Here is a 26,942-nt window from a genome sequence, read left to right as displayed (position 1 = left end):
GGAATTTAAGCAAGCTAAATTGGAAGAAAGAATACTAAGGGATGGAGGCACACACAGTAAAAGGTCTCAGATTAAGTGATGGGAGTTTGCAGAGAAATAAGAACTTGTTGGAATTGGGGTATTAGAGAGAAAAACGGAACAAACAGTTAAAGAACAAGATGCATGAAATAGAGATTATGAAGGTTAAAGTTATTAAGTAATGACAACATCTAGGACATGACCATGGCTGAGGCAGGGTGGAAAGACCAAATTATTCAAAAAAGAGTTTCTTGATTGGAAAGGCCAATGAAGTCAGAATAAATAAATAGTAGTTATAAATAAACTTCAGATTCCTTTCAATTTTAATAAGGAGATAAAATTATACACCATTATCATTAGCAATTATGAGTAAAATGATAGTCCAAAATAAAGTAACTATCAGAAAATTTTCCAGCAAAAAAAAAAAAAAAAAGAAAGAAAACATGAAATCTATTTAAATAAAACTTGAGTAGGATGAGGCTGTGTTGTCATAAGACAAATTCTCATCTTATGATGGCTTTCTTAGAAGTTTATATATATACATCATTATATTTACACTACAGATCATCAGATGTTTATGTCATTATGTCTCATTTTATGAACTACTGGAAAAAAGGCAAATAATCATCCCAATACATGTAGTTGTTTATTCTAAATCTCGAGATTATAATCTATCAAATACATCATATAAAGGAAAACTCTAGAATCATGCTAGGTGAGGCATAATGCAAATCTTACAGAAATTAAGAGGCATTTTAAAAACAGAACCTTGAGGAAAATGTTCTTTTTCATTTCCATAACTCTTTACTTTCCATAACTCTTACACTACTCTTTACCCCAGGACCTAGAGTTGTACATAAATAATGCTAAGTACTACCTCTATGACTCTAAGAATGAATACAAGGATAAAAAATCTGAGTTCTTTTCCTAAAGGTGGAAATTTTATATGCAGGGGGTTGTTGGGGAGCCTTCTCATTTACAATTGCTATACTCCTCAGGTTACTCTGCCTGCAGAATCCCATGTAAATACTTCTGCACATCACTCTCTTGGGCAGTTCACAAAAAATCAAAATTGTCTAATTAGAGTAACATCTATATGGATCTTTAAGTTATTGAAATCCACGTTTATCATTTAAAATATAAGACTACAAAATATATTCTTGATCTGTGAGCAATTACTTTAAAAATTAGTTGTTACTTTAAATGAACAATGCTGAGTTCATTGGAAGCTTCTGAATGTAAAATTTCTATAGCTGTATGAAAAGATAAGAGTATTTCTGATGTTTCTGATCAATGTTCAAATACTTCACATAAAAAAACCCAGACTGTTTAAAAAAAAAACCCACAAAGATCTATTACAGTTCAGGCTAGGGGTTAAACACAGACTGTAGAACATATTCATTAATTCTTCCTCAGATCCTAGTTAACAGGCTAAAAGTGCCAAAGAGAAGTTGGCTATGATTCCACAACAATGGTATATGTATTTGAATGGTTTGGTCAAAACACAACATACCATGATTTATTGGCCTCAGTCTTACTATTCTTTTTGCCAGCTTGTTTAAACCCAGTTATTCGTGTACTTTACCTATAAAGGTAATAATTATTCCTTAATTTTTTTAAGGGGGCTCAATAAAGATGCTGTAAATATAATATAGCTGGATCTTAAACTAACTGGCCTCTCCCTTGTTACCTGAAATAACCATTAACCATCATTAAATAAATCATATTTTTTGTGTCCTGGTGAATTTTCTATAGAGTTTTCCATGTGAAAGGTAGCTATATTACCAATTAAGCCTACTCAATGTTCTTGATATTTTTCAGAGAAGGGATGGGGGTCTGTAGTTTAAATCAATGATGTCGTGTCCCTCTACACAGCAGTCACATAAGTATCTTTTAATTCTATAGGAAATTAATCTAGTCATTTTTCACAGGATGGAGTATCATACAGACAAAAGTAAGTTACACAGACTGGTCATCCTGGACAAATTTCTGAACTTGGCAGATTTTCTTGAGCAGAATGTAAAAACCAGTTTGTAATAGCAAGCTTATTTAATAGAAACATGAAACACTCAGTGTGCATAGTGATAGAACAGAAAGATACAATTTCTTGCCTATTACTAACCCAAATACATTTTAAAATAAGGATAAATTAAAATTAGACATTGCTCACTTGTTCATAAACTGAAAATCAAAAATGTACAGATGACTATCTTCAGTTTACCTTACTGCCGATGATTGACCGTACTTCGTCATCTGGTGACGTGGGTGTCCCAGATATGTCTGGATTACTATTACTAAGGCTCCGAGAACGATTTAAATTAAGGCTTGCAGGTCTCACAGCAGATCGAGCCATTGTGGCATAATGCACTGATCCTCCCAAACCCCCAGGACCTAGAGTTGTACATAAAACAGCACATAATTAAAGAAAATCAGTCAGGAAAGGACCTGAAAAAAATTTCTGCTACTTTACAAAAATCTATAGAAGTCCTGAACTGCTTTTATTTCTAAATGAAAAATACTATAACTTAAAAAAACTCGAAACTTAATGATAGCTACACAAAGAAACTTTTATAGCAGTGGACAAAACCATACGCAATGATAAAATCGTGATCTTGTCAATGTTTCTGACTATGTATTACTTGTACAACGAACAGCAAGAATAGAAAACACACACATACACATGTATTATTTTCACTTTAGATATAAGGGTATCCAGGACCCCAAATTTTTCAACTAATGGCTCTTCCTTTTTCCCACCTCTCCTACTCTGTCCTTGATACACAGTCCTAGAGGAACAGCCAATTTACTGCCAACATTTCTTAAATGAGACTATTTTTTTTAATATTTATTTATTTTTGAGAGAGAGAGAGAGACAGACAGACAGACAGAATATGAGCAGGGGAGGGGCAGAGAGAGAGGGAGGAAACAGAATCTGAAGTAGGATCCAGGCTCTGAGCTGTCAGCACAGAGTCAAATGTGGGGCTTGAACTCATGAGCTGTGAGATCATGACCTGAGCTGAAGTCACACCCTTAACTGACTGAGCCACCCAGGTGCCCAACAAGACTATGTTTTATTTCTCTGTCTTCATCAACAAGAATTTGAACTGTAACAAAATGGCATCTTTATGATATACAGACATAGATATATACTCCAGATAATTCTAAGAGCCCAAGTTATAAAAGCAAGAATTCCTCTTAGTCTAAAATCAACCATGTTCTATGAACATAAAAATACCCCACAACTGTATCCATAATTGATCTCCATTTTCCTAAAGAAATCCTTCCGAGTGTCATGTTTGCAAATGACACATACCTGTCAACTCATTAATTTACACAGTCTTTCAGGTCAGTATGTAAAAAAGATGTTTTGCAAAATCTGTGGAATTCTAATAGTGTACTGAATGAAAGCATAAATGAAGAGCACTATATACAGTCCACAATATACATTCAGAGCCTCAAGTACTAGAATTTTCAAAATCAAGATATGAAATTACAACCCAGAATGAGTCAATTATTTCTCTTTTTGCAATTAAGAAATGAGGTAAAACTTAGAGTCAGATTACTATTATGCCTAGTTTTCATAATGAATGTCATAATTATTTATCACCATTATTAATGTTAATATTGCCAATAGCTGGAAAAGGGCACTTACCATTATCATTAGTGATGGATGAGGACTCATACAAATATGTTAGCAGGTTGAAAGGTATGCACAACACAATCATTAACTAACTGAACTGAAGAGTTATTCAAACTACAACATTCACCACCACCCCCCACCTCCCACCCCACTCCCACCACCAATGTCATACAAAAAGCAAGTAACCACTTTGGGTCCTGATATTCAGAAAGGCTATATATTTTATTTGCCATAAAGAGATCAGGACTTTTCTAGGGAATAATCTTTTATATTACTGTAGGTTTCACATGGTTATCAGGGTACTACTACACCATCCGATTTCTTCTTTAGTGTCCAGCATTCCAGATGACAAAATAACAGTCCATTTATCTTACCATAACAGAGAAGGATAAAATGCTTCCAGAGAAACAGAACTAATTTTCAAGATTCATTTCCAAGAATTAAGTCAACCAAGCTCTCATTCAAATTAAAGGAAGCTGTATAAATAATGATGCCTGAATATGTAAGCTAGTTATCCATTTAACTCCAGCACCTAGCATAGTCCATGCCACTTAGCAAGTACTCAATAAATGTCTACTGTTGAATGAATGCATCCCACTATGACTACTGGATTATTTCAGACTTGCCATGAACATACAATCTATGCAAGACAGTTTCAAATAAAAAGAATAAAATACCTGGTGATGGGGAATTAGGGTAAGTATTCGGTAGGCGAAAAACATAATAGATGTATGATGCGAGAAGGCTGTTCCTGCCATGCTGGTCATGATTTCCTTCCAAGTTTTTGTGAAGCCGATTTATAATTGATGCCATGGCTTCAAAAGATGCTTGACCTAGATTAACTTTTAAGAAGGAGGAAAATATTTTTGTGTTAACTTTTTTAAACTGCAAATTCCAAAAAGATCAAGGTTTTGTCATCTCTGTATGTGTTAAGTATAGTGATTATACACAGTAAGACGATAAAGATGATATTTGATGTTGATTTTAATGATGTATTTATTAGCTGAAGCAAAACTCCTTTTCTAAAGATTTTAAAACACTAATTTTACTAATTTAACATGAACACTGGATGGGTTTGCGTAGTCCAAAAAAAAGAAACATCAACCAACAGGTACCCATTATTTTGTAAAATAATACAAAGCACATAAGAAAAAAAAAAATTCTATCTTGTGTATCACCTTCGAAAAGTCACTTCTTGTTTTAAAGGTGACTCTGAAAACCTAAATTAACATACAATGAGCAGATGTTACTTTTGTTTTTAAAAAATTAACAATCAAAGCGGATTATTAAAAGTATCAACTTCAAATCATAAGAGAATAGTGAATTAGCTATTTGAGTGACATGAGTGAGACAGCAGAAGGACTAGGTGGCTAGAAAAAAAAGTTGAGGTAAGACTGTATAGCATTTTAAACACCAGGCTAAGCAATACCTACCCAGTCATTCAAGTTAGTAAGTAACAAGAATTTTGCAAAAGTTGGAAAATTCTGGTAGCACACTGAATAAATGGATAAAACAAACAGCCATTTTGAGCAATAAAGCCTCAGAATCTAGGATTTATTTAATCAAGACAGGAAATTATGAACAGAAATGAGGCCTAAGTTTTCCTAAAAGTGGAATAATCCAGTAAAGTGGTCATTTAGGAACTAATATATATATACGGAACCAGAAAAGGAACTAGAGACACAGAGGCCTAAGTGGGCTATAGAAATTTTACCTGTGTTCTACTTAATTCCTTTTCCTTTTCCTCACAGTAGCTATTCCAAACCATCAGAATCCTTCTCAAAACTCAGGTTCACTTTCCTCCCTTCTCAGGAAATCTTGTTTTTGTTTTTTGTTTTTTTATCTCACAGTACAAATTTATCAAGTCCTCAACTTTTTACTACCCAAATCTGAAACCATTTTTATTTCCCTTCCAAAAGAAGCAGTGCTCCTCTCCTATACAGAAGAATGATCTCTCCACCTTCACTTGTGTCCTACAGACATGCTTCATTAATTAAACCTTTTAGCACCTCTTTATCTTATTTTTCTCTGCACTCCACTAGTTTCACAAAGCACATAAACATGCTCAAACTTCTCCATCTTTATGCTGTAATCAACCCTGGTTCCTCTTCTAACTGAATTTCTTTGAAGAGTAGTGTATACTCTTATATTCCTTTCATCATGTACTATGCACGACTTAATTCTCTGTAATCTGGTCTCCACTTCCACTATTTGACTACAACTATTCTTGCCAATTTCACCAGTGGACACTTCTTTAGTAGATAAGACTGGGACTCTGGAGTCAGTTGCCTGGGTTTGAATCCTCAGCAAATTTTCAAGCGTTGTGCTCATCACTCTACTCATTTGTACAATAGTGGTACTAATGCCCAGACACAGAGTTGTGAGGAATGCATACATTAATATAAATAAAGCACACAGCACTATTGCTGGCATATAACTAGTGCTGGGCAAATGTTTGTTACTAGTGCCATCATTATTACATTACTTACATAATCTACAAAAATGAACAATGCTAATTTTTTTTCTTAAAATCTTGAACGACTCCTTTGACAGTACTCTGTACAATTGCTCTTCAGTATTTCTTGACCTACCCCTCTTCTTCATCTCACTGTCACCTGTTTTTTGGCAGGACTTCAGAGTTTTTTGTATGAAATTCTGTAAGATTCCTAATTCGTCTTCCTGTCTCCAGATTTCCCACTTTCAACCCATCTCCATGCAGCACACTACACTCATCTTTGTAACAGTCAAACTGGGTCACATTACTTCCCTAATTAAGACCAGACCTTTCAAAAGCTATTGATTTCTTATAGAATAATAGTCCCGGTTCCCTAAGTGTCATCATGGAAGAGCCCATCTCCTCTCTCTCACCACCAATATCATTTCCAATCACCAACCCTCCAATTTGTGACTACTTACAATTCCCCCCAAATTTCCCAGTTTATTTGCCTGTATACCATGCACATACTATTTCATCTCCCTGGACTAGTTATTTAACTGTCAGACTCCTACTCATCTTTAAAATGTTTGACCCAAGAATCACCTCTACTGACAAGTCTGCCCTAAGATAAAAAATCCCAAGTTGCTGAACATTCCTCTCCGTTGTGCAACCAGTTAACACAAAATTTTTATAACCTGTTAGCTGAAATTTCTTACAAGCTCAACTACTCCGCAGGATTTGGGTGGAAGCTCTTAGCACAAGCAGAGGAATAACTCTTGGAAAAAGAGTGGGAAACAGGAGTACCTCTAGTTCCAGAACAACACAGAAGAAAATGAGAATATAGAGATTTTGAGTTGATGAAAAAAGCTATTTTTAAATAGAAGATAGCAAATGAGTCAAAATGTAGGCTACATAGAGCACATATCATGTAAAATGCAAAATCATTTATCTAGTTGCCTGTTTTCCAAACTGGTCTGTGAGATCCTTAAAATCAGGAAATAATAAGCCTTGGATACAACTATCAGTATCTGGCACATAGTAAATGCTTAATATTTGCTGAATGAATAAATAAATGAATTTGTTTCCATAATCTGAGTTGAGGTCTATATGGCACATTTTATGAAAACAAAAAGAAAGCTCTTTTCTGGCATGAGAAACAATAACACCCCATCTTTTCCTCCCCCAAATCAAACACAGTCATTACAGATAACAAACAGTAAATCATGGTTCTATTTCTGCAAAAGTCAGAAATGTACAATTATAAATTTCATAATTCCCCAAACATAAGTAAATTACCTATTTGGCCAGCAATGACAGGAGGTCTAACAACTAAAAGTATCAGTTTATCAAGCAGAAGATGAAGAAATCGGACCACTGGTTCCAACTGAGATGAATTCAGTGCTGAAATACTGCTCTTCAGTTCATTTTCTAAGTTATTTTCCATGATTCGCATGTCTCCAATTCGGACTGGGAACATGTGTTCGTCCAGAGCATTAACCAGAGCAAAAAACTTGTCAAGATAAGGATCCTAAAACAAAGAATGAACAAAAGCACTATAACTGGATATTCCCCAAACTTTGGACCACTAAAATAAAATAGCTCATATGAATCAGTAATACAAAAAGTACACAAGTATATATGGACATTGTTTCCAATTAAACAATACCTCTGCTCTCATTTATCATTGTAAAGTGGCCATTTCGAACGCTATTGAGTACTCAAGAACTCTGATATGAATTAAGGATTTTTTCCCCCAATGTGAATCTGCCTAATTGTTTTAGAACTTAATTATTGTGCAGCTCTGTTAGTGCATGGCCTGTGCCCATTATTAATTTATTATCTCTCAGCTCCATCCAAAGCCACCATCTTTGCCACGTTTTGTAACAGTGGAGCTAGACCCTTCAAACTGTGTTTCTCCTTTGCCAGCTGGCCTGTGGTCTGGCTCTGACAATACAGGGTGCAGGAAACAGCCTTCCTTCCTCCAGTTTGTTTCCTGACAGCGGCTAGCAGATGTGAATGCTGGGGCTCAGAGGTGAGGGACATGGCAGCAGCATTCACAACAGCCAAGGTGGCTCTTTTTGCTCCTCAGCAGGTGCCCTCCACACCACAGCAAGGCAGGCAATGTGTTCCTGCAGCAGTAGTGTTCCCTCCTCAGGGGTCTGATTCGCAGCCTTCAGGATCCTCCTCCAGGTTTCTAAGTTCCTTCCTTATCACTTTCTACAACTGCTATCTCCATTACAATCACAGAATTTTCTTTTACCCCATTAGAAATGAATCACCTTTAACCCAGGTAACAATTATTTATATATAAATTGTCCCCATTCAAATTAATGGCAGCTTCCATCTCCTGACTAAATCCTGACTGCTATTATTTAACCTCCTTCTACACTAACAGAACTACAGTCTTATTTTAAAGTAATCATGTGCCCAGTCCCAGGGTAGGCGCTTGCTCTCTCAGCTGCTTTATGCCTCATCATAACCATGTGTACAGTTCTGACCAAGAGATGTGAGCAAAAGTCTGTGGGAACTCTGGGAAGACTTTTACTTAGTTAACAATGAAAATAAATTTGAAGACAGTAATGCTGAAAATCTTCATTCACATTTATAGTTCTAATATTGTTCTATTTTGATATGTATGTTTTAAATAAAAAATTACCGAGTTCTAACTATATATTTCTCCAGTACATTTCACATAGCTATAAACAAAGTATGAAAACATCCAAACTGGAGAGTGTTATGCTAAGTGAAATAAGCCATACAGAGAAAGACAGATACCATATGGTTTCACTCTTAGGTGGATCCTGAGAAACTTAACAGAAGACCATGGGGGAGGGGAAGGAAAACAAAAAAAAGGAGGTTAGAGTGGGAGAGAGCCAAAGCATAAGAGACTGTTAAAAACTGAGAACAAACTGAGGGTTGATGGGGGGTGGGAGGGAGGGGAGGGTGGATGATGGGTATTGAGGAGGGCACCTTTTGGGATGAGCACTGGCTGTTGTATGGAAACCAATTTGACAATAAACTTCACGTATTGGAAAAAAAAAAAAAGTATGAAAGCATCTTAAGGGCATCTGGGTGGCTCAGTCAGTCAAGCTTCCAACTCTCACTTTTGGGTCATGATTTCACAGTTCATGAGTTTAAGCCCTGCGTTGAGCTCTGCGCTGAAAGCATGCAGGCTGTTTGGGATTCTCTGTCTCCCCCTCTCTCTGTCCCTCCCCTGCTCATCTCTGCTCTCTCAAAAATAGACATTTTTTTAAAAACAACAACATAAGAAACATTATTGTCTTCAATTGAAAAAGATAATACATGATGAAACTTACAGAATTACAAAAATTTATAAAATCTTGAGTATTAGTCATCAGGACTGTGAATGCCGAATGCCACAAAGTAGATACTTCCATTTTATCTTCCCCTACACTCTATAGATTCTAAATCATCTATATATTTTGCCTAAAATCCTTCTTTGTCACTTAAGACAACACATGTATCTGCCTCCAAAAAACAAAGGTAGGAGTTAAAGATAAATATGCTATCAACTCTAAAAGGAGAAAACTAATAATGATTATAGGACTTTAAAAAACATGAAAAATACTGTATTTTTATACTTACTAGGATACTATTAAGGGAAAGAATATATTTCAACAGTATACTAGAACACCAATCTTAATCATTATCAAAAGAGTAAGGACTATAGGAAACATAGAACATATCCAGTATCAGAAAAGGAAAAATTCTCCTGGAGCCATTCTTTTACTGGGTTCTACCTGTATACTGCTAAATAAAACCTATCTACTACTGTTTTTTGTTGTTGTTTTAAAACTTAATATAGAAATGCTCTGTCTTATTTTTCCCAATTTCACTGCAGAAAAGAGTTCACTAGCAAGGTTAAGACTGCTACCATTTGAAAGGACAGCTTACACAGTTGGCTCTTGGCTGGCATCTCAGAACTTGGATTTCAAGAGAGTTCCAACTGTTAGGGGATGATGGCTCACCATACCTAAATTGTTTGGGCAGACAATATGGTTTATGCTGAAAATGTGTTTTCCTTATGGTAATGAAGAATTCTGGTATGTGATAGCCAGCGGGTACCTATGTTACAAGCCTACAGTAAAAACCCTGGGAACTAAGTCTCTAATGAATGAGCTTCCCTGGTATACATTTCAAATGTGCTGTTTCAACTCACCCTATGTGACCACTGGGAAAGGACTCTTGGAAGCTTGTGCTTTGTTTCCTCTGAACTTGACATCTTTTCCCTTAGCTGATTTTATTTTGTATCTTTCACTAAAATAAATCATAGCTATGAATATGGCTGTATGCTGGGTCCTGTGAGTTCTGCTAGAAAATCACCGAACTTGAAAGTGGCCTTGGAAATCCCCATATACCACCCCCTCCCTTTTCAAGTTGGATTCCATTTTCAACACTTGCCTCTTCTCACTCTTACATTTTCTCCCTGGAAAAACACTCACCAGTATAGTTTCAGCTATCACATTTATTCTGTCACCTCCAATGCTAAACTCGAACTTAATTACAACTGCCTTGGGATATTTTTATCTGAAGTACATAGGCACTTCAAACTCAACAGGCTCAAAAATAAATTCACTATAGCTCCAGAAGCATCTTGATTATCTCCCAAATCTCTCTTAGCATGCTACCAAATTTACTTCTCTGATGTTTCCTATTTAGGTTAGAAATCACCATCTACCTAGACCCTCAACTCTATAGCATTAAAAGTCCTTCACAATCTGTAACTAGCCTAGTCTTCTATTCTCATCTATCATGATTTCCCATGCACTATAAATTACATTCACACCAGATTACTTGCCTGTCCTTGAATAAACTACTATCTCTTTGCACATGCTTTTTATCAACTGAGTAGCCCACTCTCTCTCTGTATGGTAAATGCCTACTTATCAATACAGTATCTCAGTTCCCAGCAGAACAGACAACTCTCCTCTTGAAAGGATTTCGTTCATATATCTAACACAGTCATAATTTTATTGTACTGTAATTATTTTTACATTTTCCCCTATTATACTGTAAGGTCTTTGAAGGAAAGTTTCTTTCCTTGACAGGTAACAACATCCCCGACTTTATGGAGCTTACAGCCTAATGGGGAAAGAAACAATAAATAAATGCATAAGTATGTATACATACATACACACGTACCACACACACACACACACACACACACACACACACACACACACACACAGGAAAGAAAGCAAAAGTGCAAGAGAGTACAGGTAAGAGCCAGAAGCAGTAGCAAGTGCAGGTTAAGACGATATGGAATGATGGGGCTGCTATGTTTAAAAGTCTCCAGAAAAGGCCTAAGGTAAGCAGAAGCCTTGTTGAAAAGAAGTGCATGTCAGGAGCAAAGTATTCCAGCTAGAGAAAGAGTAAACATACCAGACTTTGAGAAAAGCCTGGTATATTTCAGATCTATAGTGAGGAATATGGAGCAAATGATCCCTAAGAACCCTTTCTCTTAAATTATCTGAGTCTGAGGAATAAAATGAGTTGGATGATGGTTTTTCAACTCTAATTCTGCAACACACCAGAAACTTAACAAAAAAAGTCACTTAATTGTTCAAAATGAAGTTGATGACATTTTGAAAAGCAAAAATTTTGCTTGTGTTGATATTAAATGACATTTTGTTGATTCCTTTAAAAAGTTAACTTCTAAATCTTACATTCCTGATATATAGTCCCATAATTCTTACAACAGATAACTGTACTAAAACTGACTTAAGTACTAGATAATATATTCTATTCATCATTCAAGTGAAAATTGATCATATAAATTATTAAAACTTACTTACTTGTGTATGGATAGATGAAACAGCAACAACTTCCACATTAAAAACACCTTTGTGATTATCTACCCATTTCATGCCAGGTAGAGGAACCTGTAAGATATTAAATTTAATGATCACAGATACTTAAGTTGATAAGATATTCTGAAAACAAAAATTGTAACACCTCAATGAGAAAAAAAATACCATGGAAATCTATTTATATGCACTGTAAATAAATGTAAAACTTACATTTTGTTCTTATTACAAAATTATGTTTTCTACAAGAGAATTAAAAGACTCAAGGAGCAAAAAAGCAGAAAATATGCACTCAAAATGCTATCTTCCCAAAGATATATCCTTTTATATCATTCTAAATCTTCCTCTGTGCATATATTTATATACACCCTACCTTTGCATAAATATGTACAATATATAATGCATAATATAGAATATAAAACATTATTTTAAACCTATTTTTCAAATATCACATTGTGAATCGCTTTTCATGTCAATAAATTCATATCTACAATATCTTAATGGTTTGTAATATTCTGGTTTTTTCTTACGAAAACTACTATTTTGTTTTAATGGAGCTGTAAAATATTTACAGCAACAGAATTCTGTTGTAAGGAATAGAAAACTTTTCTTTTGATGTAAATTGCTAGGAATGTTAATTTAAATTAGATCATAAAAAGTATTTTTAAAAAGACAGTCAGTACATTACTTCTCTCTATTCCTCCTGCTAAGTACGGCTAAAAACCCTGAACATGATACACAAAACGCTGAAAGGTGGAGATAATGCAAATGGCTAGTGACCTCAGGATGTGAGGAAACAGAAAGTAGTGTTTCCTTGGTTTTATTATTGCTTCACAGATCCTGGACTAGCCCCTAGAGAAGATGGCAACCCGGAAATGCCGAAAGAAGCAGAGAAAAACAAGCTTCAAGAAGAGCCTGCTCTCTCTAATCAAAGCCAATAATTGCCCTACTCTGGCCAAACACATGGAAACAAGTTGCAGCCCCACTGCCCCCAACCCCACCCTCAGCCGCCACAGGCTGAGTAGAGAGCCCAGGTGTCCGTCCACCCTCGGCTGACTGTAATAAGGTGCCCAGATTCCCTTAGCACATTGGGTGGTATTAGAAAAGACGGAGAGGGGCGCCTGGGTGGCGCAGTCGGTTGGGTGTACAACTTCAGCCAGGTCACGATCTCGCGGTCTGTGAGTTCGAGCCCTGCGTCAGGCTCTGGGCTGATGGCTCGGAGCCTGGAGCCTGCTTCCGATTCTGTGTCTCCCTCTCTCTCTGCCCCTCCCCCGTTCATGCTCTGTCTCTCTCTGTCCCAAAAATAAATAAAAAACATTGGAAAAAAAAATAAAAAAAAAAAAAAAAAAGAAAAGACGGAGATGGAAAGCCTGGTCTCAGTCCGGTGGTAACAAGTACCACCTCCAAATGGGTGTCAGTGGAATCCAAGCAAGGAAGGAGCAGTACCAAGGTGCCCTTCCTCTTCGCATAGAGAGGTATCTGCGCAGGTCTAGTGGGGAACCTGAAATCCTACCTCTATCCAATAAGCATCCTCAACCCACTGCAAAGTGAGGAATGTGGACTTTTACCTGTGGCATGAATGTGGCAATAGCGCCTCCCCCTACTGCTAAAACAGAAGGCTTAAATAAGATCTGAGATCACAATAATACCCAAGATGTCCAGGTTAGAATAAAAAATCTTGCATCATACCAAGAACCAGAAAAATCTCAAATGAGAAAAGGCAATCAACAAACACTAAGATGACACAGGTTGGACAGATTTGACAAGGATGTTAAAGCAGTCATCATTAGAAAATAAAAAGCTGTAACAAGGAATTACAAATATCTTTGAAATAAATGACCAAAAACAGAAAGTCTTAGGGGAAAAAATGTTTTAGAGATTCTTTCCCATGGTTGCATTTTCTTTTTTTTACCATGTGTAGAAACGAAAACCAATTAAAATCAGTCCTCTTACAAAATTCAACATTATGTAGGTAAGAAATGCAATGTCTCTACTGAGGTAAGTAACACAGGTTTTGAAACTTTTGTAAAAGAAAGATGGTAAGGTAAATTGGAACTGCTCAAAGCAAAAAATTAGTACTAGCTCTTTCAACCCAAAACATTTGCTTTCAGCTTAAAAACACAGAATACACAAATAAAATGTGAACACATACTGCTTTAAAAATAGTGGTTCTTAAAGTCTGATCTGAGCATGAACAGCATGAATATTACCTGGGCACTTGTCAGAAATGTAAATAATCAAGCCCCAACCCAGACCTCCTGCATCAGAAACTCTGTGGGGTAAGGTTTAACAGTTGGTGTTACAACAAACTCTCCAGGTGATTTTGATGCATGTGAAGTAAGAACTGCTGTCTTAAAACTCTTACAAGCAGTGCAGCAAATAGGAATCCCATAATAGTAGCAAACACTGCTTTAACACTTTTGATGTGGCACCATTCTAAATGTTCTACAGACTACTATCATCAACATAGCCCTTTATTATAAGCATTAATTATTCTCAACTTACAGATGAGAAAATTCAGGCACAGAGAATATTTAGTCAGCTCAGTCTGCCATAACAAAAGATCATACATTGGTGTGGCTAAAACAACAGTTATTTTCTCACAATCTGGAGACTAGAAGCCCAAAATCAAGGTGCAACATGGTCAGTTTCTGGTGAAAACCCTTCCAAGCTTCCAGACGACCACCTTCTCACTGTGTCCTCACATAGCCAAAAGAAAGAGTATTCTGATGTCTCTTCTTTTTAAGGCACTAATCATGAGGCCCACCCTCATGACCTCATCTAAAACTCATCTAAACCTAATTGCCTCCCATCGGTCTCATCTACAAAACCTATCACATTGGGGTTGTATATGAATTTGGGGGTTACATATGAATTTGGGGTTTGCAGTGGGAAGATGAGGTGGGGATTGGGGAGACATAATTCAGTCCATAACAGAGAAATTAAGAAACTTATCTGAGGTTACACAACTAATAAATGGTGAGGCCACAGTGAAATCCTGAAAATAACTATATACTACCTTTCAAAAGTACATGAAATTTAAAACAACAATAAAAACTTCCACAATCCCTTACCCTTTGAAAGTTAACCTTGGTAAACTTGATATGTATTTTCCAAATTATTTCCCACAAAATTACTGATGTGTATCTGATATGTGAGTTTGGTTGTCATTATATTGTTTGTTTTTACATTTGTATTATAAACATCCTATTGGGATATTGAAATCCATATTACTCTTCTTAACTACTGCGCCATTGTATGGATGTACAAAAATTTAATTAAATATTAAACTCTTGGGGCACCTGGGTGGCTCAGTCGGTTGAACATCTGACTCTTGATTTCAGCTCAGATTATGATCTCACATTCATGGGATCAAGCCCTAAGTCAGGTTCTGCACTGGTTGTGGGCCTGCTTAAGATTCTCTCTCTTCCTCTCCTTCTGCCCCCCACTCTCAAAAAAGATACTAAACTCTTCGGTGATCCATGTAACTTTCCTTTTTGCTGATACCAATAGTCCTATAATTTATTTCCTTCTTTTCAGAAAGAAACATATTTATTAAAAATATTACACAGTCATACACTGTCTACCTCCATGTTAATACTTAAATACATCTCTGCTGACATGTCATGTCCTGACAATGCCTGATACAACCTGGTGTGCTCTTTGTAAAAATGAGGACACAGATGTATCAAGTGCATTCAACTAATGTAGTTAAAACTAATGAGTTACTCAGGATGTCACAGATTTAGTCAATCTCTAACCTAGGTTAGAGATACCCAGGGAACTCGGGCAAATGAGATATTAAAAATACTTTTTTAAAAGTTTGCTAAGGTGGGGCGCCTGGGTGGCTCAGTCGGTTAAGCGTCCGGCTTTGGCTCAGGTTGTGGTCTCGCGGTTTGTGGGTTCAAGCCCCGCGTCGGGCTCTGTGCTGACAGCTCAGAGCCTGGAGCCTGCTTCAAATTCTGTGTCTCCCTCTCTCTCTGCCCCTCCCCCGCTCATGCTCTGTCTCTCTGTCTCTCAAAAATAAATAAACATTAAAAAAAAAATTTTTTTTTTTAAAGTAAAAAAATAAAAGTTTGCTAGGTTATATCCTTTACTGCATGTTGGTGGTGGTTCACTGCAAAATGGCACTCAGGCTTTGGAATGGGAGTGACTATGGCTGGATCTGGCAAATAGGTTTGTATTTCACAGCCCAGAGCCCTCTCTCTCCACATGCCAGTGAAATGCCTGTCCTACCCCTGTGGGGGAGTGGGAGGAGGAAGATTCAAAGAAATGGCCAATGTTTCTGTGGGGGAAAGAACACAGCAGATATTCATCACTGCCAAATGACTAATCACTTCGGGAAACTTTGGTCTCAACAAAATTTCCATTTTTTAGTTTTTGCTAATAACAATCCTGCAACTTTTTTATACTGAATTCAAACAACACATATTTACTGAAGTCTCTACACAGTTTTCTGGGTACTAGAGTTCCATTGTAAACATGTCTGCTCTCAGGGAGCTTACCCACCATTTCTTATAGAGAAAAATAAGGAAATAAATAAGATAATTTCAGATAGTGGTAAGTATTAAGTAAACAAAATTGTATTAAAAATGATGGAGCGTATCAACAATGTGGTGGAGGAAAGGGCTGGAAATTCATGGAGTCAGACCTCTCTGAGGAAGTGCTATTTTATATAAAATTCAGATAATGAAGAGAATCCAGCCATGTGAAATTCAGGAAGACGAAAGAGAAAATTCAAAGGCCTAGAAGCAGGAAAATATTTGGAAGAAGGTATAAGTACAGAAGAAGGGGCTCAGTGATGGTAGAAGGTGATGTTAAAGAGACAGAAAAGCTCAGATCATTCAGAGATTTGGAGGTCATGGAATACAAATCTAGATTATATTCTAAGTACAGTGAAATGCCAGCAAAATATATAAACATCATATATGATCATAAAGAAACACTAAAGCTTGGCAATATCATGCTGAATGAAAAAAGCAAGTTCCAGAGGATTCTATACAGCATAATAACCTTTTCATTAAATTCAAAATATAAGCAAAGTAAAATGTATTCTCTAAATACACATATACCTCAGTTATAAAGTAGGTTTAAGGGGTGCCTGGGCAGCTCAGTCAGTTAAGTGTCTGATTCTTGATTTCAGGTCAGGTCATGATCTCACTCATGGCCTTGGGACTGAGCCCTGTGTTAGGCTCTGCACGGAGTATGGAGCCTGCCTGAGACTGACTCTCTCTCTCTCTCTGCCCCTCCAGTGCTCACGTGCACTCTCTCTCAAATAAGTAAACATTTTTTTAAAAGTAGTTTTAAGGGGAGCCTGGGTGATTCAGTCAGTTAAGCGTCTGACTCTTGATTTCGGCTCAGGTCATGATCTCACGGTTTGGGAGTTCAAGCCCGCACTGGGCTATAAACTGGGCAAGGAGCCTGCTTGAGATTCTCTCTCTTCCTTTCCCTCTGCCCGTCCTCCACTTGTGTACTTGCGCTCTCTCATTCTCTCTCTCTCAAAAAAAAGTTGTTTTTAAGAGGCCAGTTTTCAGGGGTGCCTGGGTGGCACAGTCAGTTAAGTGTTCAACTCTTGAGCTTGGCTCAGGTCATGATCTCACAGTTTGTAATTTCAAGCCCCGCACAGGACTCTGCACTGATGGTGCAGGGGCCTGCTTGGGATTCGGTCCCTCCCTCTCTCTGCCCCTCCCCAGCATGTGCTCTCTTTCTCTCTCAAAACAAATAAATAAACTTAAAAAAAAAGAAAAAGAGGCTAGTTTTCAAAACAACATGAATGCACTTTAAAAAAAAATTGGTAAAATGGTAACTTTTTATGTATATTTTACCACAGTTTTTTTAAAGACTAGTATTTTTATAATTACAGGTTATTCTTATGTGGAATAGGGGACAAGTACATAAATGATGTGAATTATTATCACTGTTCTAGCTCTGGATTAGGTAGTAGATTCATGAGTGTTTATTATTTTATTAAATAAAAAACCAATAAATTGAAAAGCCTAACTACACATATATGTGTAAACACTGCTGAGTTTTAAAACATCCCTAATGTTGATTTTTGCATACCTACACAAATATATTTGTAAGTTAAATACTCAGACATATAATTCATGAGATTTTTAAAGGGTATGTATATTGTTTCATTGTGACATATTTCAGGCAAAAATAATCAAACAAACCTTTTTTTCTTTTTTTTTTTTTTGAGAGAGAGAGAGAGAGGGAGAGAGGGAAGGGCACAGGGAGAGGGAGAAAGAGAGTCTCAAACAGGCTCCAGGGCCAACATGGAGCCCCATGAGGGGCTTGATTTCAAGACCATGAGATCATGACTTAAGCTGAAATCAAGAGTCGGATGCTCAACTGACTAAGCCACCCAGGTTCCCCTCAACCAAGTCTTAAAAGTCCAGGTGATTATAATGAGTGCCCCAGGATGAGTACGACAGTCCCATGGACAGAAAAATCTGGTGACAGATTGCCATGCGTGCCCATGCATCAACCGATGAATTTTATAAGCATGAATTTGTTATCTTAGACCTCAATAAACACTGATCCTGAAACCTGATGACACCAAACTGAGGTAAATTCTCCAGAATACCATAAACAAACACTGTTGAAACACATTCATTGATTAGGCTTTTCTCTCAACATTATTCCTACAGTATTCAACAAAAATGAGTACAATTTTGGACATTTTATGTTTGAGATATCCTGGCAAAGGTATCAATAAGCGTTTTAACTTACTAGACAAATAAAAATGGATGAGCAGAGATGCAGATTTAGGATTCATCAACTAACAGCAGGAGTCAAGAGCATCGTGATTTTTGTGCAAGTTGTATACTACATCACTCTATGAGTACTGTTCACATAAAAGGCAGTCAGTGGTCCTGACAGAGAAGAACGCTTACAGATTCAGAGTGAAAAAAAACATGAAAATTCAAAGGGGAAAACAGGTTAAAACCCAAATGATATGAAACAAAGCCACACAAAGATTTACCTTCCTTTTTACCCAATTTTAAAAAGAAAATGATCCCCTTATGATTGAAAATGATCGAGACAAGTATCATAAAGTAATAGTGTGCTGGTTACAGAAATTTGTTTATTACTATGTAAACTTAGATGGCAAGCTTCACATTCTAAGGCCCAAAAACCAGTTGAAGTTAATACATATTGGGAAGGTCTCTGACCTTCTGAATCAAAGAGAGCTCCACCATAACCAGGAAAGTAGATACAAAATTGCATGAAGCAATTATCTGTAAAAGCTGAATGTTTGTTTATTTTATGTTTAATTATTTTTTATTTTTATTTATTTTATTTTTAAATTTACATCCAAGTTAGTTAGCTATACTCCAGCAATGATTTCAGAACTAGATTCCTTAATGACCCTTACCCATTTAGCCCATCCCCCTCTCCAGTAACCCTCTGTTCTCCATGTTTAAGAGTCTCTTATGTTTTGTCCCCTCCCTGTTTTGATATTATTTTTGCTTCCCTTCCCTTGTGTTCAAAGTCCTCTGTGTCTTAAAGTCCTCATATGAGTGAAGTCATATGATATTTGTCTTTCTCTAATTTCGCCTCGCATAATACCCTCTAGTTCCATCCATGTAGTTTCAAATGGCAAGATTGTAAAACCTGAATGTTTGAATAATGATCTCTCACTTGGTTTAAATTCAGCACTAAAACTAACAATACATACTGTTCTTTTTTTTTTAATTTTTTTAACGTTTATTTATTTTTGAGACAGAGAGAGACAGAGCATGAACAGGGGAAGGGCAGAGAGAGAGGGAGACACAGAATCTGAAATGGGCTCCAGGCTCTGAGCTGTCAGCACAGAGCCCGACGCGGGGCTCGAACCCACGGACCGTGAGATCATGACCTGAGCCGAAGTCGGACGCTTAACCGACTGAGCCACCCAGGCACCCCTATACTGTTCTTTAAATATAATAATAATGACTGAGCCACCCAGGCACCCCTATACTGTTCTTTAAATATAATAAGAAAGCTAAGAATATATACTGTTTTTGTTTTTATAATTGTTTTTAAGATTATTTATTTTGAGAGAGACAGAGACACTGTGAGCAGGGAAGGGGCAGAGAAAGAGGGAGAATCTGAAGCAGGCTCCATGCTGTCAGCTCAGAGTCCACACGGGGCTCAAACACATGAAACCATGAGATCATGACCTAAGCCGAAATCTAGAGTTGGACGCTTAACCGACTGAGCCACCCAGGTGCCCCTATACTGTTCTTTTAATGCTGTAATTAAAAAATACAAAAGTTTTGATCACTTAATCACATATCAATCAGCTATACGTCTATCGTTAAATCCAAACCATGACCATATTCTTTATGTTATATATGAGCGTATATACACAGCACAGTAGCTAGAAGAAAATCATCAATCTCCCTTTAGAAAGTTGACCTCGTATTTGCAAATCAATTAAGTAAGAATAAGTACATAATTTCCATAAAATCAATTTTCTTTTAAAATATTTCCTTTTGAAATATATAATGCTACCCCTGGCAGAAGACTACCTTATTTTACTGAGGAGATGTGTTCCTGGAAAATCGAATGAAAGATTTGGCAGGGGATGAAAGGCAAGGAGGAAGGAAGGAGTCATATTTCTTTCCTACTGTCTTTATCCATTCATTTAAAAAATACTTATTGACTGGGGAGCTTGGGTGGCTCAGTCAGTTAAGCAACTGACTTTGGCTCAGGTCATGATCTCACAGTCTGTGAGTTTGAGCCCTGAGTTGGGCTCTGTGCTGACAGCTCAGAGTCTGGAGGCTGCTTCAGCCTCCCTCTGTCTCTGCCCCTCCCTGCTCATGCTCTGCCTGCCTCTCTGCCTCTCTCTCTCTCTCTCAAAAATGAATGAACATTAAAAAATAAAATACTTGGGGCGCCTGGGTGGCGCAGTCGGTTAAGCGTCCGACTTCAGCCAGGTCACGATCTCGCAGTCCGTGAGTTCGAGCCCCGCGTCGGGCTCTGGGCTGATGGCTCGGAGCCTGGAGCCTGTTTCCGATTCTGTGTCTCCCTCTCTCTCTGCCCCTCCCCCGTTCATGCTCTGTCTCTCTCTGTCCCAAAAATAAATAAAAAACGTTGAAAAAAAAATTTTTTAAAATAAAATAAAATAAAATACTTATTGACTGCCCATCATGAGCCAAGCACTATTCTAAGTACTTGAAGATACAGCAATGCACAAGAAAGACAAAGTCCCTAACTTCCTGGAATTTATACTCTGTAGACAATAAATAGATAAAGATATAAGAAGTATAAAGTCAATGATAAATATTATGAAGTCATATCAAAGTAAAGGGATAAAAAAGTGCTGGATGCTGCAATTTGAAACAAAGTTATCAGAGACGCCTTCTCTGAAGAGGTGGGATTTGAGTGGATGTCTGGATGAAATGAAGAAGCTGGCCTGGAGATGGGGCACCACCACCAGCACAGGGAAGTGCACCACCAGCACAGGGAAGTGCAAAGGGCCAGAAATGGGAATGTGCTCTTCATATAGAAGGAACAGCCAAGGCACTGTGCTCTCTGTCTGGCGCAGAGTCAGTGACAAAGAATAGTAAGAAAGGAGATCGGAGCAGTAGCCTTCTGTTGTCTTTGTGTGTGTGTGTGTGTGTTTTAAACAAAAACAATACAAATGTATTTGTGAATACTTGTATTTATTTTTTTTAATGTTTTTATTTATTTTTGACAGAGACAGAGACAGAGCATGAGTTGGGGAGGGGCAGAGAGAGGGGGAGACACAGAATCTGAAACAGGCTCCAGGCTCTGAGCTGTCAGGACAGAGTCCAATGCGGGGCTCAAACTCACGAACTATAAGATCATGACCTGAGCTGAAGTCGGATGCTTAAGTGACTAAGCCACCCAGGCGCCCCTATGAATACTTTTTGAGTTCTATTCTGAAAATAAATGCTACCAGGAAAACATTCCCAAGATATATTTCAGACTAATCTATACAAACAGTTACATTCAAGGCACTCATATTAATAATCATCATGTAACAGTTCTCCCAAAAAGCACTTTGGTTTTTGAGTAGTGGCTACTGATTCTTGATTGAGATTTTTCCAATGTTTTTGTTTAAGTCACATATGTCATCATCACAGTTGCTAATGGTTCTTGTATTACAAGTTTGTAGCTACTTTATCTTCACATACATGATTTTTAAAAATTTTTTTCACATACATGATTAATTACAAAAAGATTCTAAAAAATTAATTGGTTTGTTCTTTTTCCTCCAGACTTTCAGTGAAATGTTCTTACTTATTTAAAGCTTATGTTACGTTATGAAAATTCTCCAAATTTGCCTTTTCTTTAAGTTAATACTTCACATATTATTTTGGTTTTAAAATCAATATACTTATTTTAAAAGCTTCTAAGTATTCTATAGAGTAATTTTAACTATAGTACAAGATAATATTATTACTTCATTATCTACATACTTCTAGATAGAACAGCAAAGTCTTGTTTGAGAAAAACACTTCTGCAAAAAACTCATTCACTCCATCTGGAGAGTTTCACCATAAGAGATACTGACCTCAGGAGATAGTACAGAATAAGCTTGTGGTGGTTTTTCCAGTGAAACTGGTAGGCAAAACTGCCCAGTCTTTAATCGTCCATTCTGAAGCATTGGTATCCACTTTTAATTAAAAAGGAAACAATATTAAGTTAAATACATTTGCTATAAAAGTAAGTACTTGGAAAATCTGTTTTAAGAATTTGGAATGAGCCAAATTTGTCTCACAGCGCCAAACACCAAGGGGATTTAATTAAGTAATAATAGGTTTCATGATTCCTCTAAAGAAAAGCTTCCCTGACAATATTTTTATTAAGGAGCATTCCCAAAACATTATTACTAACTATGCAATATTTAAGCCAAAAGAGGTCCTTACTATCCAAGAAAAAGCTGGAGTAGAAAAAGGCCGCAAAGTCAATCCATTACACATGGCGGTAATAGTGTCAATGTATACAGGGAAAGGTTTGGTTGAATATGAATGCTGACAACAAAACTAAAAAGCATGAATTTATTTGGTTACATTTAGCAAAATCCATTTCATAGACAAAAAAATGAGTCAATTGTTAATTTTTCTCTTTTGGGTAGCAGCATGATTTTTCTGACAAAGTTGTGATAGCACATCATGATATCCTTCACCTCAGGTTTACGTTTGCAATTCAATCATAATGATTTTCAAATAATACTCAAGAGTTTTAATTGCTTTTAATTAAAGCCAAGAGCTTTAATAGCTAAGGGTCTCTTTTAATCATTTTACACTGAAACCATTCTCTTCTGAAGAACCCTTAAAATTAATATATTTATACTGTACTGTTTGATAAACACATAATAATCAGGACCAACACCTAAGTGTTTATACATGTTAATTAATTGCATTAATGAGTATTTTCTTATTACGATGACTCTTCCTAACCAATATGGGGAGTCAAATAGGGAATACTCAACAATAATGAACACCAATTACATCTCAAGCATTCAAACTACTTTTAAGACTGAAAAGCTAAATATTAAACAAAGATATACTTACTGTATATCCAACAGGAGTTTCAAGAGGAGTATTTTGTTTTTGCTGACAACTAACATGATAAAAAGTAAAAAGCAAATGATGATGGTCAGTTAAAGTAGCAGGGAGTTTAACCTTGATTTCTTCATGAAAATCAGGAGACCTTCATACAAAAAAAAAAAAAAAAAAAACAGATCAATAGTCAGTAATTTGTTCAAAATAAATAATTACTGCATTTGTATATTTGAGTAATTTTTAAATTAATTTCACGATTCATGCTCAATTTTTCTTCCAGTACAAAATATTTTTCTCTATTCCCAAACTGTATGTAACTAACTCCTACTTCCAGTTGAGGGAGTTTTCTTTGTTTCTGAAATTTCTCGTCTCATTTTTATTAATGGGCTGAGTGATCCTATGATTTGAAAATTCATTAATAATCACCACCTTGATGCCGAGATCTTCATTAGATGGGAAACTGTATAAATGAGGAGACTAGGGCAAGGCCTTCTATATTCTGATACGCATTACATAGAAAAGTAACAGGAGTTTTTGTAAGTATGTATTTTAAAACCATACCATAAAAAAACATTTTTCTATTATAGGAGTGACTTCATATTAAAGATTAATTTGTATTATCTTTTTGCAAAAAAGAAAAAAAACAAGTAGCTCTAGACAGCTTAGTATCAAGTTGGGCTCTCTATGGAATATCTTATATCAATTATTCCATTGCTAAAGAAACAGATGTTAAAACATAGACTAATGTATTAACTGCTCAGAAAAAAGGAAAAAAAAATAAAGAAAAAATCAGGGAACACCTATAAATTGCATTTGTCTCACAGTTTAGAAGTGCTCCCAGCCACTACACAAATACAACGAATATCATATTTGACTTAACCAATGGCATTTTCATCTCAATATCCATTGAGAGTGGTCCCTAGGAGCATTTTTATAAAACAGCATTGCTGCTATTTATGATTTATGATTTAAAAGGGACAGAATCTTAGCATCCCAACCTTCCATATTCAGCTAGTATCTCTCAGTTACATTCAAAGAAAATATATCCAAACCATATGGCTCCAACTAATTAAAAGTGAAACCTTTCCCACCAATTAGGGTCCCCCCCCATGCTAATAAGTCTAATATCTTTCCATTTCAAATAAGTCTCAAAAACACTAAAAGTGTAGATCTGATCACAGAAATATTAGGTTAATGAAAATTTTAATACCCCCAAGAAAGATAAGTAATGGTAGCCATCTGAGAATTTGATGATTTTGGTGAATAAAAGATGCTATGTATCTTATTATTGACCTCGCTAATCACCACTAAATCATGAGAAAGTTGAATTTCCTCATAGTGTTAGAGAGTATTGTCATTTTAATTCCACGAATACTGAGAGCAACAAAAATAAAGATCTAGCTATAAACTGAGATACTTTAAGAAATTACTACCTTCTTCATCAATATCATTCCTAGTACTGAGTATTCATTTCTTTTCTGAAATCATACTATGTGAAGGCTTTTATGGAAAATTAAGCATCTGTGAGTTATTCATCAACAAGTACGTTTTAACTGTTCACCTTTATGTTAAGTATTGTATTATTTCTGTGGTGGTTTTAAAGATATGAAAAAATAATTACCCTCAAAAATATATAATTTAGTAGAAATATAAATAAGACACACATATATCAATAGCAATGCTATAAAGCAGGGGTTGGCAAATTATGGCTACAGGTCAAATCCAGTCCACTGAATGGTTTTGTATAGCCCTACAGACTAAGAATGATTTTTATATTTTTAAGTAGTTAAAAAAATCAAAAGAATAACATTTCACTTGAAATATTACATGAAATTCAAATTTCAGCATCCATAAATAAAACGTTATTGGAAGACAGCCATGCCCATTCATTTGCAACTTCACTTATTGTCTATGGCTCTTTTTGCACTACAACAGCGGGGTTCAGTAATTGCAACAGAGACCGTATGGCCCACAAGGCCTAAAACAAAACTACTGGGCCCTTCGCAGAAAATGTTTGTCAACCCCTGGTATACAGCATATAGCATATAAGATTAAGTGCTTCAAGAACAGAGCTGAACAGATTACTTCAAGTTTTGGATCAGGGTATTGTATTTAGGAGGAGATATATGATGTGGGCCTTAAAGAACAAATAGGAGTTGAATTAATAGAGGGAATCAGTATTATAATAGAAAAAGGGATCCAAGAAAAGCCCAGAAACAGGATACTTTAGCAATAAGGCAAAAAGAAAATCATCAAGATGTAAAAGATGATTGGATATTAGAGAAAAGAAGAAGGAAAGCAAGGATGTTTTAAATTTTGAGTCAAAAGAATTATGGTACCGTTAATAAAAATAATCAGACAGAGATAGCTCCCAGAAGAGAATCGGGGATAAATACATGGAAATTGAGAAGGCAGCCAAAAGAACATGCTTACTAGGCTACTAAAAATATATGTCTGCACCTCGGAAAGAAGGTTATGACTAAAAATAAAAAGTTGCGAAACAATCCACATAAAGATAAAAGCAGTAACATTTTCATTGAATGTAACTCTGAGAAACACATATAAGGTTATTTATGGAGAGTATAGTGTAGAAAAAGAGGGTCAAGAGTGAAACTGTAGTGTTTTGTATGGAATATCTATTCTCAAAAAAAAAAAGGAAGGAAGGAAGGAAGGAAGGAAGGAAGGAAGGAAAGAAAGAAAGAAAGAAAGAAAGAAAGAAAGAAAGAAAAAGAAAGATTAGAATAATTGCTACAGAAAAATAAACTGTCCAAAGAGATGGGAGGAAAGTGAGAGCGGGTCACAAAGGGTGAGAAACAATAAAGTTTTAAAGAGCGCAAGGAAAAACCATGCTACACAACAACACTGAAGAGAAGTTTTTGTTTTGTTTTTTAAGTATAGGAGACTTAAGTTTCTTTTTGACAGTAACAGATGGAGCCAGGGAAGTGGGGACTGATGGTACAAGAGAAGGGTTAACTGATGGAGTCGCACTCTGGAAGAGGAAGAATGAGACTGGTAGAAAGCAGAGATGAAAGACTCACACTGAGCCAGGTTCGGGCTCTGACTGCCCTTGAACCAGAAGGAAAGGCAGATCCATGCAGAGATAATCAGAGGTGAAGAGTAGACAAGTGGATGGTTCTCAAGTTGGATGGTCTCAAACCACTTAATAAAGTAGGAACGCTAAGAGTAAGGCAAAAAAAAAATAAGTAGGAGCTAGAGAAAGAAGAAGAAAGGCTTAAAATATCTCCTGCCAAATGACAGAGGGTAAAAAAAGTGATGACAAGAAGATTACCAAAGAATGGTGGGGCCAAAAAGAAAATAAAGTAAAATGAATTACTGCAGTCCCATCATACAGATAAAATAACGTCAATTTGTGATAGTCCTGATCGGTACAATTTTGTGATTTTTCTCCAATAGCATTCAGTAATCAAAACAAAAACAAAAAAGAGAAGAGAAGAGAAGAGAAGAGAAGAGAAGAGAAGAGAAGAGAAGAGAAG

The 26,942-nt window shown here is 36.3% G+C and overlaps 1 protein-coding gene across 6 annotated transcripts in view; it reads right to left on the bottom strand.

Moving 5' to 3' along the window:
* DOCK7 (dedicator of cytokinesis 7) overlaps positions 1–26,942 on the bottom strand; it is a 227,697-nt gene that overhangs the window by 79,341 nt on the left and 121,414 nt on the right. For all 6 annotated transcript variants that reach the window (XM_049618558.1, XM_049618551.1, XM_049618554.1 and 3 more), the window contains 6 exons: positions 23,458–23,596; positions 22,455–22,556; positions 11,912–11,998; positions 7,392–7,623; positions 4,336–4,500; positions 2,240–2,409 (listed from right to left, as the gene is read on the bottom strand). In XM_049618558.1, the coding sequence (XP_049474515.1) occupies positions 2,240–2,409; positions 4,336–4,500; positions 7,392–7,623; positions 11,912–11,998; positions 22,455–22,556; positions 23,458–23,596 (895 nt within the window). The remainder of the gene's footprint in view (positions 1–2,239; positions 2,410–4,335; positions 4,501–7,391; positions 7,624–11,911; positions 11,999–22,454; positions 22,557–23,457; positions 23,597–26,942) is intronic.

Source organism: Panthera uncia (genome assembly GCF_023721935.1).
Source record: "Panthera uncia isolate 11264 chromosome C1 unlocalized genomic scaffold, Puncia_PCG_1.0 HiC_scaffold_4, whole genome shotgun sequence".
Taxonomy (NCBI): Eukaryota; Metazoa; Chordata; class Mammalia; order Carnivora; family Felidae; genus Panthera; species Panthera uncia.
This window is presented reverse-complemented; position numbering and strand designations above follow the sequence as displayed.